Source organism: Microcebus murinus, chromosome 9 (genome assembly GCF_040939455.1).
Source record: "Microcebus murinus isolate Inina chromosome 9, M.murinus_Inina_mat1.0, whole genome shotgun sequence".
In the NCBI taxonomy this organism is placed as follows: Eukaryota; Metazoa; Chordata; class Mammalia; order Primates; family Cheirogaleidae; genus Microcebus; species Microcebus murinus.
This window is the reverse complement of record NC_134112.1, coordinates 77852846-77869920: the sequence shown is the minus strand read 5'-3', so window position 1 is coordinate 77869920 and position 17075 is coordinate 77852846. Positions and strand designations below refer to the sequence as shown.

The window sequence follows — 17075 nt, the reverse complement described above, 5'->3', positions numbered from 1 at the left end:
GGTTCTAATTTTCTTTGCTCACTTCAACTAAAGGCAGGGAGAAATTTTATACCACTTTTGTAATAGAATAACTTCCATTGTAGGTAAAACTGTGAACATAATATATAACTGAGGGGTCAACCAAAAGTGTTTTGTTAAACACTTGAATGTTTTTTATAGCTACCTCTGGGTGCACATCACACTGTGTTTGTGTTTAATTTCGCCTTTCACACAAGAAGCACAATCCTTAGGGCACACATGCAAGCACTTAAAACAGAGTTTAAATTGTTTGGGGCCCCTCCAAGAAAGACATAGATCAATCAGACAGGTTGACAGGGTCATCTTTCTTGCCTACCAGCTGGTAAGGCCTTAGGTGCCCAGTTCAGTCCCAGTAGTTCTGTTTTGTTCTGGTTTTCAGAGAGAGACCACCTGAGAGCTGTTAGTTAAATCTGTCTTGCTTTACCAATTTATTTGCCCTAGTTGTGGACAACATTTGGAGGTATTCTGCATCCAAGATGCAGGAACTGGGCCATGCTCTCCTGGTTCATGGTTAGAGCCATTGGGTAAGGGATGGTAGATGGGCTTAGTAGTTGATTTACTTTCAAGATTCCCAGTAGTTTGTGAGAGCAGCATCAGTGCATTTTCCTTTAGGGTGATGGAAGGCTCCTGAAGTAGTTCTGAAAGACAAAGATCATTTATGCCTCCGCTCCCTTCTACTTCTAGGGACTAAGGGTTTTCTTCTCAAGTTATGGGATTCCTTCTTCAGGTGCTAGGGCCCCTCCCCAGGTACTAGAGATCTCTCCCTAGGTGCCTAGTTTTTTTTTTTCTCTCTCTTTCTGTTATAAAACCAATGTGTCTCATTTCAGTAACTATAAATTCGTATTTTTCCTAATCATACCCTCCTCTCACCAGGATCTATCTTCTATTTGGATCAGGTACAAGAGGAACAAAAGTACCTGCTTTGAGTTTTATTTGATTAATCTCATTTAACCTGATTGTGGTTCCTTTGATTGCTTTTTCTTGACAGTGTATTTTTTCTTGGCTTTTTGCATAATATGCTTTGTTGAAAGCTGTACTTCTTGTGTAGGACAATGGAAACTGAGATAAATATAATAGGCTACATATAGAACATGTACAGGAAGTGTATTAGTCTTTTTCTGCTAAGCCTTTAGCATGGTGCATCGAGAGTTAAACTAATCAAGAGTAGAGCTAGGTTTGAGATTTGTTGTTTGTTGTTCAGTGCACAAGAGGCTTCAGAGTCCTCTAGAGTTACTTCATATGTAGAATGGGTGCTGTTTGGCTGGAGGATATTTTCTTTGCCTTCCCCATCCATAGGTTAGGTCTTGTCTTTGTGCTTTCCCTCAGCTAAGCTCTCTTTCTATGCTCTAGGGCAGGGGTCCTCAAACTTTTTAAACAGGGTGCCAGTTCACTGTCCCTCAGACCATTGGAGAGTGCGGTGCACATTCCACACATGTGCACTGTGGGCCTGGGACGAGTTGGCTGCTAAGCAGGATAGGCAGCAGCGGCAAAAACACCTGGCGGCCGGATTAATGTCCTCGGCGGGCCACATGTGGCCCATGGGCCGAATGTGTGAGGACCCCTGCTCTATGGCCTCTCTCCCAGTAGTAGACCATGTTACTTTTTATTAGGTACTGTTAGCCTTTTTTGTGTACATGTTCTCCATTCTAAGTAAGCTTGTCTTGGCTGGAAGTAGGCCCTTGGGTCTTGTGAGTGGGGCCTGGCCCTGCCTCTAGTTGTAGGGCTGGGTCTTGCAGCTATGTACTTATTCCTGCCCATCCCTAACAAGGGGTAGAAGGTTATTTTTGTCTGTTTCTTCCAGCTACAGTGGGTTTTCAGCAAAGCTCTAAGATTGACAGGTTTGTTGCCCATCTCCCAGCATTTTAAGGCCTTTGTTCTGAAAGAAAGAGGAGAAAGATCTAATCAAAGTTTCCTGCCTTTCCTGCAGTATTGCTGCCACCCTTACCCTTCCTCTTAGTTTGAACCTTGTCAAGTCTGTGGAGAAGAGCTTGTAAGTGTGTTGTGAATTTCCTTTGTATATGTATGTAGTTCAGGGGCTCCATGTGTTTCCACTAGCCCATACTTGGCCTTTATTAATGATTCATTAAATATGTTATAAAATTTTTTCTTACAGATGTCTGACAGCATATACCATTTACCTTAAGTAAGCAAGTACTTGCTCCCATGCTCATTTGGAAGTACTCCTTTTTCCTTAAAAGTCTATTTAATTGTTTTCCCTGACACCTCAGCTCTCTGATGGGTCAAGAAAAGTTTTGAAATTTGCAGATTGTCCAGCTTGTTGTTGTTGTCACTCTTTCCAGCTTTCTATCCCCTAAGTGGAACTATTAATTTTTACCTTTACTTTGGACTGAATCGTTATGCATTGTTGATTGTCATATTTTATTTATTTATGATTCCTATCTTATAAATAAAATTGATGTATGTTTTGTTGGCTTTATCAAAGACTGGAATATTAGTGTGAAATATATATATTGTAGGATCTGTTTAAAATTTTATTAAACAAAGTAGATTTCTGTGTGGAAGTTTTCAAAGAGCCCAATAATATATTCATAGAATCATTAAATTTCAGGGCTAGAAGAAATTATAAAAACCATCTAGATTAAACACTTCATTTTTTCTGAGACTTTGATTAAATAACTTTTTTTTTTAAACTGACAGATCTGGTTAGTTACAGAAGTAGAACAAAAACTAAACTATGTCTGTGTCTTAGTCTATTGATTTGCCCATACTATTTTTGAGATTATCATTTAACAATAGGAATACATTTTGAGAAATATGTTAGGCGATTTTGTCATATGAATATAATAGAGTGTATTTACACAAACCTAGATGGTATAACCTACTATATACTTAGGCTGTATGGTATAGCCTATTGCTCCTAGGCTACAAACTTGTATAGCATGTACTTTACTAAATACTGTAGGCAAATGTAACACAAAAGTATTTGTGTCTCTAAATATATATAAACCTAGAAAACTATAGAAAAGGTAAAAATATAGTGTTATAATCTTATGGGATCACCATCTTATATGTGGTCTGACTTTGACCAAAACATCACTATGTGTTGTGTGACTATACACAAATGAGTACATACCACATACCATTATAACTACCTAAATATTAACATCAGTTTCTCAATATGAAATATCAATGTATTCATGTATGTATACACATATATATGTATATCTTCTTTTCTATTTGTACATCTGCAAACACACAATTCCATTTTTACACCTAAAATAACAAAATGCCTTTATATAATCAAACTTCAAATCAGTGTTCCATTTTCCCATATTATCTCCTGAATTATTTTTCAGTTTGTTTTCTTTTATGGAAAAGACTGAGGTAGAGAAATCGGTGTGGAGGCTTTAGATCTATCCTGCATGTATAAAGACCAAAACTAAAGAGTTGGTGGAATTGGCATAAAATTGATTAGTTGTATATGTGTGTTTGGGTTGCATGGGGGCATAGTTTTCAGTTTTTGAGACAGAATTCATCTTATAAGTCTGTAAGAACATCTGCTTCCTAAGTTCTGAATTTGAATGTTTTTTAATGCTCAGCATTAATTTTTCCCACTTTTTTCTACATTAAGTAAATATTTGAATAAAAACAGCTATTCTTGGGTATTATGTGTCCTCTATAAATTTTGTTAATCTAGTATAACATATGTGTCTAATATTCAGATGACACTATGAAATGGGTTGCCTAGGAAATTAAACTCTGCAACTTTTGTATTGAAATGCCCTATCAGTATATTCTGAAATATTTTCTTATCTCTTAAGATTTTTTAAAATAAAAAACATTTAAATTCTATATCCTAAATTATTTAGGTAGACATTGTGACAGATTGCTGATTGCTGACATAGCAAAAAAACCCAGAAGTTATACTGAAATGTTGCCCAAAAAAGTCAACTTTAATCACAGAATTCTTTTTGTTGCTCATTTGTAATCAAATCAGCACATAAATTTGTGGATTGTGCAGAAATTTACGGCAATATTTGTAGCCTTCTGGTTTTATTGCGTGTGAATATTTATAGTTCCTAACTTCTCCTAAAGCAGGCTTGAACATCATCTTATAATTATTTTAAAATGTTTTCTTTCCATACATGAGCTGATAAGATTCTAGAGATCAGTGTTATATCTAGTAATTCGTGAATGGGTTGTGGCATGTGTCCAGATAGGTGAATTATCTAAATAATTTTAACAATGCTAAGAATGAGCAGTATGTCCACAACTAATTTTCATCTAGTATGTACAGTTACATGATTGTATCAGTTGTTAAAGTATTAAAATAGTTCTTTAGAGAATGATAAAGAGCTATTGGTTGGAGTCCTCCAACACCTGCTGCCATTCCAACCCAGGAACCCTAATGTGAAGTGGCACTACACTTCTCTTCCTCCCTTTCTTTGAATGCTCCTGTCAGTTAGGAGAGACCGTGCCTCTAATGGTGGTCCTGGCATTGTGGTGGGCATCTGGTCCTCTAAGGCTGTGGCCATCTGTTGACTTTGTAGGAACTGGAGCCTCTGCAGTATACCTTACTTATCTTTTGTATTTTAAATACTACTCCTGAATATATCTGTGTGTCTTAGAGGAGAAGGTAAGAGAATTAGTATGTATTCATTCAGTCATTTCTGCATTTATTTGACGGTATATTGAACATCCATTAGGAGCCAGGCTTGGATCTCTGGTGATCCAAACAAAGAAAGTTGTTTTTATACAGCATACTGTCTAGTGTAAAAACACAATAAACAGAAATAAATAATATATTTTTTTCTCATGGCAAACAGTGGTATGGGGAAACTAAAGTAGTGGAAGAGAGATAAGGTATGAGTATGAGAAGAAAGGAGGTTTGTTTTTCTCTGGTGGTAAAGGAAAGACTGTGATAGTGATAGTTGGGTAGAGACTTAGTAGAAGTGATTAAGTGATCTCTCAGATATTTGAAGAGCATACTAGACCAGGAATTAGGAAATACAGAGGCTCTGAAGTGTGAGTGTATGTTTTAGACTCAGCAAGGGGATTAGAGTGTCTAAATCCCAGCAGGTAGGACCTGGGGCAAACCCTTAACTCCATTTTTCATTTAGTTTTTCTTTTTTTTATTTCAGTCTTTAAGATGGGGCTAATGGTACCTACCTTTCTGGATTATTGACAGGATTAGAGACAAAATATATCTGCTACTGGCACATAGTAGGAACTGAGTACATAATAACTATTGTCGTTATTATTTTCTTATTATAGTTACAGGCCATGAGGAAGAGTAGGGTAGAGAAAGGGAATCTAGACCCTGAGCCCAGGAGTTTGACTTCTGATCCCTGCTTTTCCTCAGTTAATTATTGGATCTCAAGTAATGTTGGATGTCTACGGATCCAAATTTAATCAAATACAAAATGAGGGTGTTGGATTAGCTGAGAATTCTGAATAGTTCTGACATACTATAATTGTAGAAATTGTGATGATTTATAAACAATCTGTGGACTTGAAAATGGTGCTAGAATATAAAGATTCATTTCAAGGAAACTGTTAGAACATGCACTTTTTTTTTTCTTGAACAAGAATTTTGTGGATACATCAACAACCTCAAGTTTTATCTTTTTTGCTAAAGCTTCTGTGAAAAGCCGATAAGTCAGTTAATGTTTTTTTAATTTCTACTTTGAACAAAGAAAAGGAAAATCAGTGTAATGATAGTTTTTCCTATGTAAAGCTATTATGGAGTCAGTGGTATATCTTAAAATCTTTCTTTAGAATTTGAGGCAGTAAGGCAGTTGACATACAATTCATATCCTAAAACTCATGGGGTAATTCATAAGACCATTTTTTCTCAGAATAATCACTAGAGTAATTTTATATACAATTTTTAAAATTTTGATTGAGATACAGTTTAATCTAGTTAGTACGACAGAAGGTTTAGAGGCAAATATACAAAAAAAGAAAAGTAGGAAATAAAATAGAAAAAAGCATGCACGCAGACACAATCATGCCTGCTTAAAGCTATTGAGGATAGGAGTCAATATCTTTAAACAAGTCTCTCTATAACTGTCTATTTTGATGAGGCGTTTTTGTTAGTGAGTGGCTCCAGTAAAGGCCTGCTGTCATTACTGTTATTCCTATTATTATTCTTTCCCTTGAAGGAATGACTTTATTTCAGCTTAATCAAGATAATTGATATTTGAGATGACAATTCTCAATTATTAAGAATTCGGTGTTTAACAAGATCTGAAATCATGCTCTTTTAGGAACATATTCTTCAGAAATGATGAGTTTGAGAGGGAATAAGGGAGGGAGGAAGAGAATATGAATGAAAGACTATATGTCGGTGTTTAACAGAGAAAGATTCACTTATTTAAAAAGGTAACAAAAATAATTTTTCCTGTAACTAGAAGACATAATGTATTCATTACAGTGATTTCTTGAGATATGGGAAAATGAAAAAAAAATCAGTTTATTGACTAACTGGCATGTAAGTATTAAGCTACAACAGAAATTTTCTTTGGCTCCTCTTCCCTAACATTCCCCCCCACACACAAAAAAGGCCAAAATACAAGTGCATTAGTTTGTTTTGTGCTGCTATAACAAGAGTACAACAGACTAGATCTTATAATTTTTAATGAACAGAAATTTACTGGCTCCCAGTTCTGGCTGGGAAATTAAATAGCAAGGCACTGGCAAACTTGGAGATTCTAATTCCAAGAAAGCACCTTGAAGTCTTCAGTGTTCGGTGTCACATGGTGGAAGATGGAAGCAAAAAGAGAAAGCAAGGGTGCCTTACTTGTATGTTTATAATGGCATTAATTCCACCATGTGGACCTTCATGGCCTAACCACAAACCTCTTAAAGATCCCTTCTCTTGACACATTAACTGCCATGTGAGTTGTTTATAACTCATATTAGTTTTGAGCCCGGGGCCTCATGAAACATATAACTCACACATCTCTTCAACCTTGGAAGTCATGTGAACTATTTTTCAAATTGCATATGACTCACACACAGAAAACAATAAAAAGTAAAATTTTCATTACATTAAAAAGGATTGTTTTGTTTTTGAAGTGTTTATTCTATTTTTGTAATAAAACACCGTGGCCACAAGGAAAAAAAAAATTCCTAGTGTGGCAGTCAATGTGTTAAATACTGTTATAATGGCAGTAAATTTCAACATGGGTTTTGGAGGAGAGAAACATGCAAATCATACCAACAAACAGATGCTGTTAATGGCTTCCCAGTTTTTCAGGCTGCTAGGTATTTATAAGCAATTTTTGTCACAGTGCTTTCCAATAGTAATATGTAGTTTTCATGGGATATAGAATATATTGAATATATATAAAATGTAATTTCATGTTCTTATTTCAGATGAACTGTTTCCTTTTTGTAAAGATGTACACTTGTAGCATTTTTAGAGATTTTTAAGGACCTAGGCCAAGATGTTATAGTCTGCATTCTTTGAATTTGCTAAGATTGTTAAAGTTCCCTTTCCCTTCTTCTCTCCTAATATTTTTTAATAAGTAAAGCATTGAGCTGTCTTCTTATTCCTTTAGGGAAGAAAAGTTCACCTTAATTAATGATCAAGAAGATACTCTAGCATCTTTATTTTAAGAGTCAACTACCTATAAAACAAAAGCATACTTAATTTTTGTGAAAGGACCAGCTGTCTTTAGGTGAAGATGAGTATCTTCGAGCAGTGGTCCTCAACCTTTGGTACCAGGGACCAGTTTCATGAAAGACAATTTTTCCATGATTGGGGGATGATTCAAGTCCATTACATTTATTTTGCAGTCAAAACCCTCTGCTAATGGTAATCTATATTTGTAGCTCCTGCTTAGTGCTAGCATCACCACCTCAGCTCCACCTCAGATCATCAGGCATCAGATTCTCAGAAGGAGCATGCAACCTAGATTTCTTCAATACGCAGTTTATAGTAGGGTTCACACTCCTATGAGAATCTAATGCTGCTGCTGATCTGACAGGAGGCAGAGCTTATGTGGTGATGGGAACGATGGGGAGTGGCTGTAAGTACAGATGAAGCTTAACTGGCTCGCTGCTCACTTCTTGCTGTGCAGCCCTGTTCCTAACAGGCCACAGATGGTACAGGTCTGTAGCCCAAGCATTGGAGACCACAGTCTTAGAGTACAGGGATCTCTAATGAGCTTCAGTAGTGAATAGATTGGCATGAGAGATTCTTGAATCCAGTGAAAGTGTATGTGAATGTGTGTATATTATTTTTTTTTTCTGTGAAGATGTCATCTGTAACTTTTATCTCATTCTCAGAAAGATCCATAAACACAGTTACCAAAACTGCTTTTTAAATGGCAGAATTTCATGTGATTCTGTCATGGTATATAGTTGAGTTTATATGGAGCTTCAAGAGTAATTAGCTCTGGAAACCACATTATAGAGAAATAATAATGATTTGATATTAGAAATTGATATGTTATAAAAATCTTGCATTATTTTTAGAAAAATTTTATGTTCATAAATACCAAGTGTTAATGTTAATAAAAATTCTGATCCTATTTTGTAAAGTTTTGGAAATTTAAAAAACAATACAAAATATTGTTGGGGGAGATGTTCTAGGTGGAGTTGATGTGAGACAGATGTGTATTATATTTGTATGAATATATGTTAAAATTTATTTTATTTTAGTGCATAAATCTCTATTATTTTGCACTGCCTTCCTCTTCTTTACTCCTGGGGTTTATCTGTGTGTAAATGTATGTAGATATTTATGTTTTGTTGGGAAGTCATAACTTTTAAAGAGTTTTTCTAGTTAACATGTTTGGATGTTTTGGAGTATAATGGTGTAGAGACATAAATTCTAATTTCTAATGAAGTTAAGATTAAAAATGTACATTTTTATTTCTTTTCCTATCCTTTATTTTACATAGTTCAATAGCAAATGATAAAGGCTATATTTTAAAGGCTGTTAGGTATATTTTACTTAAAAAAATAGGTAGTAGAAAACATTGTTTCTTTTTCAAACATTTATGATAGCCAGCTTTTAACATTTAACCAGTTTTTTAAAGAATTAACATCTTTTATTAAGAATATTATATTACATTTGTGTTGAATCTTTACAGATTGCAAAGTGCTTCCATATGTTTCTCACTTAAATCTTCATTAACTTTTTGTGATGATAATCATTAGTACTTTTATTATGAAGGGTAAAATTTGTTAAAGAACTTGCAGTAAACGTCATTGTAGAAACGACTATCTTTTTTTTTCCAACCTCAGGGAGGAATTATGGACTTGATAAACTTGCAAATATTTGTCTTAGAATATTTTGTTATTCTTGTGTGGTGATGGTTTTAAAAACATTTAGGCAGTAAAAAGGATATAACTTGAGAAGCAGAAGTCCCCCTGCACCCAATCATCTCCCAGTTCCATTCTTCAGATAAAATCACTGCTATGGTTCTTTTTTTGTTTTTGTTTTTGTTTCCTCTTTTATATATGTGTTACATGTATGTGCACATATTTGTATGTGTATGTATAAGCCTGTATGTATATATTTTTCACTACATGACTTCATACTATCCATGTTTTGCAAGGTACTTTATTTTCAACTAATATATCTTGGCTATCTTATAGAAGGGTTTTTAAAATAAATACATGGTATTGAATATTAGGGATCTATTTGCTTATATTTAAACATTTTCATCTTTATCCCTTTTTAAGATTCTTATATATATTAAATGGCTATTTGAGAAACAATATAAAAGGGTTATAATATGAATTAGCCAAACATGTACAATGCATCTGTAAAACATATACAATATCTTATTAGTATTTTACCTGACATATGAAAAGTGTTTTCTGCTATTGAAATGAATTTTAAATAGGTACTCATTAAAATAAAATAGAACTATACTAGCTAATTATTACTTGTCAGATAACAGAGGATGTTAATAATGGTAAGTCAAAGTTTTCTCCTTTTTAAAATTAAATGGTAAAAGACTGGGGTCACAATTTACTTCAAATTCTTTCTGGATTTAAAATCCTCAAATGCTGATCATTTGAGAGTGTAATTTGTCTATTTATTTTAAAGGTCATAGTATCAAGATTAAAGGTAATTATAATCCAAAAGTAAAACTTTTTCCATAAAGCAATGAATTTTTTCTGATTTTATTCTTACACCTTTCTTCTTTGTCACTTGCTTGTTCTCTTAAGGATAGCTTTGTATTTGAATAAAACAGTAATCCTAAAATATTAATACTAAAGTGAATTTTAACAACATTTTAATCCTTGCTTTGGTAGAGTAATATTAAATTTTGCAGAAATATACATGCTCTAATTGAACCCCCTCCATATAAGGCATTTTTCAATTTTAGCTTTCAGTTTTTAAAAGTAAGTTTTAACATTTAGTATGTGGATATAAAATATGAGGAAAGACTTTTCCAAAGTATTCTGAAAGTTTTTAAAACAATATGTTATCACAAAACTGTCAAAATTATGGACATTTGTTAATACATTTTTTCCCATCTTTATAAAATTTAGTTCTGAAAGAGCAAGTACAATGGTCAGGAGATCTGGATTCTTATCATGGTCTATAACTAATTAGCTGTATGTGACCGTAGACCATTCATGTATCCTCTCTGTTTCTTATTATCTGAAAGGTGTTCTATTAATAGTATATGAACTCTAAGGACCTCTTAAATGCTTTGCTAGAATGCTAGGATTCTATGAAGTAAGATTTTCAGCAGTTGTAAGGTTTATTTAAGATTTATGAAGGTATACTTTCTCTCTATATATACATATATGAATATTAATATATTTGGTTATTTATTTAGTTGTCCAAATACTTGTTGAATTTTTTTGTGTACTCTATGATAAATGTTGGAGATACATCAGTGAATTAGTAACGGGCCTTGCCTTCATGAAGCATAGTGTTCAGTGAAGAAGAGTAGAATTAAACAACTAATGTAATTAATTTAGAGAAGGAGATCATAATATTCAGTAAGCATTAAACAAGTTTTGGTTAACCAGTTTTCTATTTTATAGAAGTAATTCCTGTTTTTAAGTAATAATATCAATAAAGATTATGATATTCTTTGATATTCTTATGATATTAAGAATTACAGGTATTTTGATAATTGATTTAAAACATTTTTTCCTATTTAGGACAACATTGCAGTGGCTGAATTTATTGTTTAGTCAGCTTCTTCCTCTAGAATGGTGAACATTACATATTTTTGAAAGCATTTAAAGACTTCAATTCAACTGTTTATGTAAGTATGCAACTTTTAGTCTCTAATCACAATGCAGTTTTAATGTGCTAAACGTGATGGGATAGAAGTAGTATTTCTGTAAATCTGCAGATAAACTATTTGCTCTGAGTGAACTATTTTAGTTTAATATTTTAAGTTTAAAATTTCTTTTCTTCACATTATGTTGAGAATGACTTTAGATAGAAAAGGAAGATCCCTATAGATACTTATTAATGAAACTTACAAAACTGCGCATTCAAGTACCCTTTTTAGGTAAAACTGATTTCTTCCCATTTTACCCTTAGTGAAGATGATTATTCTTTTCTTCCCTCTTTCCAGTCGACCTCCCCTCAGACCTTCCATCCCCCACCCCCCATCCCCCCAATACACAGGCATACATATACTTGAAAATTGCTTCTTTGGTCTAGGCTGTTAGGTGGAGTTGGGCCAAACCATATGCCCTGCAGGCCAGCATCTGCCTGTTTTTCTTCTAGTATACACAAAGGTACCATAAGGGCTAGAGGTAGCCCTGCTTGATGTTAAAATTAATGGATTAGACTGAAAATGGGTGAGTTTTACAGTTAGAGTGACCACTGTCATACTTCCTAATTTTTTTCTTTCTGAAAACATTGAGGGTTTTATACAGGAAAAATTTTAAATAACTCTGCTTTTCTACTTCTGTTGGACTAATAAAAGTGTATATTCTCTTTTACATTCTATACTGAGAACTGAATATTGGTGTACTGCAAATTTAGTCTCTAAGAGTACTAATTTTTTTATAAAGTACATTTTTATTTGACCTTACATCTTTTATTTTTTTAGATTCTATAGCTTAGGCAACTTGGCACATATCACTCTTAATTTGTAAGCTGTAACTTTATGCCATTCTAGTGAATTTGAATAGTATGCAGTTAAGTGTGTATGTAGTTTTACTACAACTAAAGGTCTGTAATTACATTGGAGGTTGTTTGCATACAAATAAGTCCCTTTTGTTTTTCAGGTTTATGTTAAATCTGTAAGAGACTGTTCTACAGAATCAATGTCTTTGGTAAGATGATATTCAGTTTTATTTAGAATATGTATACCTACACCTACACATACACATAGATACATGTTTTTATATATTCTACCCACTTTATAGTCTGATTTTGAAGTTGTGTCAAACAGTGGGAAACCATAGTGTTTTTAATATCTGATAATGCTACATTGAAGTTATATATTTACCTAGTAGTTAATATATGAATATTCTTTTTTCTGGAATATTTACTGATATTTCATGTAAATGATACATACACAAGAAAGTTAAATAAAAGTTTTCACTGTATGAAGACACTGAAATTTGTATTAGTTTTAAACAATAGACAAATTCATTTCTTTTGTTTTTCATCAGCTGTGTTTAAGCAGGTTATATAATTATGATTTGACAAATTATATAATTTTAAGAAGTTTTTTATACTTGTCATACATTTTGCTTTTCTTTTTTCTTAACCATTTTTTTCCCCCTGTTTTATAAAATTTCATTATCTCATAGCAATAGGAAGGTTCATCATTTTATAGGTGAGCTACTTGTAGCTGAGTGAAACTGGAAAGAAGGTAATATATTGATTAAGTTTACTATAATTTGTGTTTTATCTATGTTTTTAAACCTTTAGTTTTTAAGGAACAGTACAGGGACTTAATTTCTAGTTGACAATGACTGCTGGACCCAGATTTTAAATACTGAGTACTATTAATAATTAAAATTAAAGGGACACTGTAACCAAACCAATAAAAAAGGATTGATGTACTTTTTTTGAAAATGTGAATTAACCCTAGATAGTAGTATTTATCCAAAATTTTATAGATTGGTCGGTTTCAAATATTTGATATATCTGTGAACCTGTAAATAAGGCAGAGGTAAGTGAAAAAGCCTCTGAACTTGGCAAAAATGATTTTTCATAAAGCTCGTTCTAAATTAAATAATTAAGGGACAGATCTATTTGACTTATTCCTGACTCCAAGATGCTCATTTTGCACATTTCCACATTTTTAAACTGAGCAGGGATCTTGCTATCTTGATATCAAGAAAATTTCTAGTTATTGTTATTGAGGTTCTTTCTGTTTTCTTGAAAAAGTGCTGTTTTCTTGAAAATGCATTATTAAATATCTAGTCTATTTGAGGACTAGAGATGTTTTTAGAATCTAGGAAATCAAGCACTTTGTTTTCCTGTGATGAAAGGGTTGCCGTTTTCAAGTGACTTAGGGTAACCATTTGATCTTGTACTGTCTTCAGTATTTAAAAGCTTTGACTGGCCAAGTTATCCAATCTGAAGGCCCAACATAAACTATCCCCTATGTCCTAACCAAACTATAATAACTTGTTATTAACTTTGACCAGTATACTCCAACCATGTAAGCCTCCTTCTTAATTTTCAAACTTATTGAATTAGTTTTCTCTGTTTGGATCACTGTTGCTTATCTCATTGTCAACTTCTCTTCTTTCCTTAACTGGTTACTTTCTTTATCTTTTCAAAGGGACTTTCTAAAAAAACTCCATTTTAGTCATCTCTCACCTTTTATGATTTATCCTTCCATTAGTGCAGGGCTGTTTATGTTTTGTTCACATCTTTATTTTTAGCACCATGTATAATACATAGCACATGGGGGTTGAATAAATTATGAGAGGAAGGAAAGAATAAAGAACTTGTGGATTGAATTATGCAGCTAGGTAGCTTTTCTCTTAAAGCTTATATTGTTTGCTGTGCTTAATTTTTATTAAGTTCCTGCATATGCTGTAAATTATATCTCATTTAACCTAGTCCTCACATTTTCTTGGCTGATTGCATAATGAGCTGCCTTTTAAGCTCTTGGACAAAAAAACAAAAAGAAACTTTTCATATCTATGCAAAGGGTTGATTAAGAAATGTACTTGCTGAGTGTATTTTTGATAATGCAATCAAGTTACATTTAGTGTGTCATGAGCCCATGGTTTTTTCATGAATATGATTTAATATTTTAGGCCAAGTGACTGTCTAGACCTGTACCGTCCTCTACTGTAGCAACTAGCCATGTGTGGCTATTAGATTTAAAAATTCAGTTCATGATTTGCACTAGTTATATTTAAATTCCTTAATAGCTACAGTGTTGATATAGAACATTTCCATTTTCAGAGAAGGTTCTATTGGACAGTGCTATTCCAGATTACTTAGGGAGCAATACAATTCTTGAGTAAGCATTCCCATCAGAAGTACTAGCTGCTTTTACTAGCCTGGGACTTGTTAGGATGCCATAAATATTATATGCCTATTGTCATAGATATTAGACACACTTTTGTATCAGCCATGTCAAACTATTTCTGGATCCCTGATTATCTTAATATAATGCTTTGTCCATTCTCTTGCACATGCTATACCCTTTTCCTGTGTTACTTATCCTTCAATATTTAGATTTATTTGTTACCACCTTCAGAAAGCCTTTGCTTACTCTTCTTATCTAACCCTACTATATCGCCCATAACACACATTTGTCTCTTAAGTTCAAACTGATTGGACTTTCTAAACTTATGCACATTTATTTCAGAAAATAATTTTTGTATTCTCTTGTTACAATTTTAGTCTCTTTATATGGTTTATGAATCAAAACCTGGCTTTATTTGGGCCTAAGTAAAATGTTTATAATAGTATAGGGAAAAAAAGAGAGCGAAATTGTACCATAGTTTTGAAGTGATATTAGTTAAGGTTAAAAACCCCTTTACAGTCCTTTTTTATGAATGTCGTACTTTATTGTATCAGCAAGGGAGACAGATTGGCTACTCAGAGACAAATTGGCTACTTACTGGAAATCATTATCTATATTTAATTCCCACGTTTCCAAGTATGGGCTTACTCAAGAATACATTAACCAAACTTGCAAGAGAAGAGCTAAGAAGTAAAAAAAACAATTTATTAATTTATAATGAGGAATATAACTTAGCTGCTATACATGCATACATTGGCCGATTTACATGGAAAGCCAAATTAATAATTAAGAAGTTGTATGTTGGTCATGAATTAACAAGTGTACTTACTTGGATGACATAATGGTTAGTGTCATTGAGTTGTGTTGGCCTTCCTCATTCGTCTTTACATCAGGGAAGTACTTATTAAGATAGAATATTAGGTCCAGTTACTTTTTTTAGCTGAGTGCATATCCTCTCTCTTCTGTTCCATATGCTTCTGTTCCTTCATTCTTCTTTCATCATTGATGCGCTACAGCTTTTCTTATATTAACATTTGATTAGATTTCTAAGCCCTACTCTTCTTGTTTGGCCTGAGGCATCAGCCTCCCTGAAAAAAATGAATTAATGGCCAGGCGTGGTGACTGACACCTGTAATTCTATCACTCTGGGAGGCCAAGGTGGGTGGATCACTCAAGGTCAGGAGTTCAAGACCAGCCTGAGCAAGAGTGAGACCTTATCTCTACTAAGAGAAAGAAAGAAATTAAAATAGAAAGAAATTAATTGGCCAACTAAAAATATATAGAAAAAAATGAGCTGGGCATGGTGGCTCATGCCTGTAGTCCCAGCTACTCGGGAGGCTGAGGCAGAAGGATCACTTGAGCCCAGGAGTTTGAGGTTGTTGTGAGCTAGGCTGACACCATGGCACTCTATCCCAGGCATCAAAGCAAGATTCTGTCTCAAAAAAAAAAAAAAGAAAAGAAAAGAAAATGAATTAATTCATTTTGATTTGAGCTTAAAATTTTTAATTCTCAGAGTGATGGTAACTATTTCCAATTGAGGTGGAGGTGAGTAAGATGTGGGGGTCACCCCACTGAAGCGTTTTAAGGATTGGTGTAGTGTCTTTGTTAATATATAAGCATAGCCTTGTAAACCCCTTTCCCTTCTCTTTTCAAACTTATGCACAGTTATTTCAGAAAGTAAACTTTGTGTTCTGTTACTATCACTTTTAATGTTTATATTATTTTCGAATCAAGATCTGACTTTATTTAGGCCTAAGTAAAATCTTTATAAAGTATGGGAGGGGGAGAAATTATACCTTAAGTTTTGAAGAGATATTAGTTAAGGTTAAAAGCCAAAACCAAAAATTTCTTAAACTACTTGTTTTAGAATTTGCTCTGACTGTTAATAGTATGATTTCTTGTCCTCCAGCTACAATTTCATTACCAAATTAGTTGGGGAAGTACTAACTTAAAGATAGCTAGAATGATTTAATTACTAAAGAGCCCCTCAGAGGCTTTAGTACACTTGGAAGTGTCCTAGACAAAAAACATTTCTTGAACTTATAAGATATGGATAATTTATTGATAGGACCAATATTCTACTTGCTCTTTCAAGGCTTCTAAAAAGGTCTCATAATTACTTATCATTTCCTTTCAGTAAAACTCTCTTTTCTTAGATCTTTCACATTGAAGATACACATATAAAAAAAGTGTATCTTATTTTCAGTTATTGCTTCAGTTTTTACATTAATTGCTGGTATTTTAATACAGATGCTCCTTGATTTACAATGGGGCCATGTCCTGATAAAACCATTGTAAGTCAAAAATATGTTAGGTTGAAAATGCATTTACTACCCTGAGAGACCTAAATTCAGATACTAAATTCAGGAAATCGTAAGTTGAACCATCGTAAGTCAGGGACCATCTGTATACTGTTTTCTACTTTTTTATTGAAAACATGTTTTGTATTGAAGGTGTAAAATGTTTCATTCAGATTATAAGTTAATTATGCTTTTATGGGCTAGTATGCAAACTATACAATTTATAAAGTAAGTTATTTATAAGGAAAACTAGTTGGTTTATATAGTAACCTTTATAAGCTATTTATTTCCTCTTTTTAGGCTATAGCTTCTTTAAGGTATTTAAAAGGATAAAATATACTTATATGGATTT

General features: G+C 33.3%; 1 protein-coding gene across 2 annotated transcripts in view; it reads left to right on the top strand.

The window, feature by feature from the left end:
• Positions 1 to 17075, top strand: part of POT1 (protection of telomeres 1) — a 105069-nt gene that overhangs the window by 10807 nt on the left and 77187 nt on the right. For both annotated transcript variants that reach the window (XM_012789097.3, XM_012789096.3), the window contains exons 3-4: positions 11122 to 11228; positions 12208 to 12255. In XM_012789097.3, the coding sequence (XP_012644551.1) occupies positions 12247 to 12255 (9 nt within the window). In that variant the 5' untranslated portion in view covers positions 11122 to 11228; positions 12208 to 12246. The remainder of the gene's footprint in view (positions 1 to 11121; positions 11229 to 12207; positions 12256 to 17075) is intronic.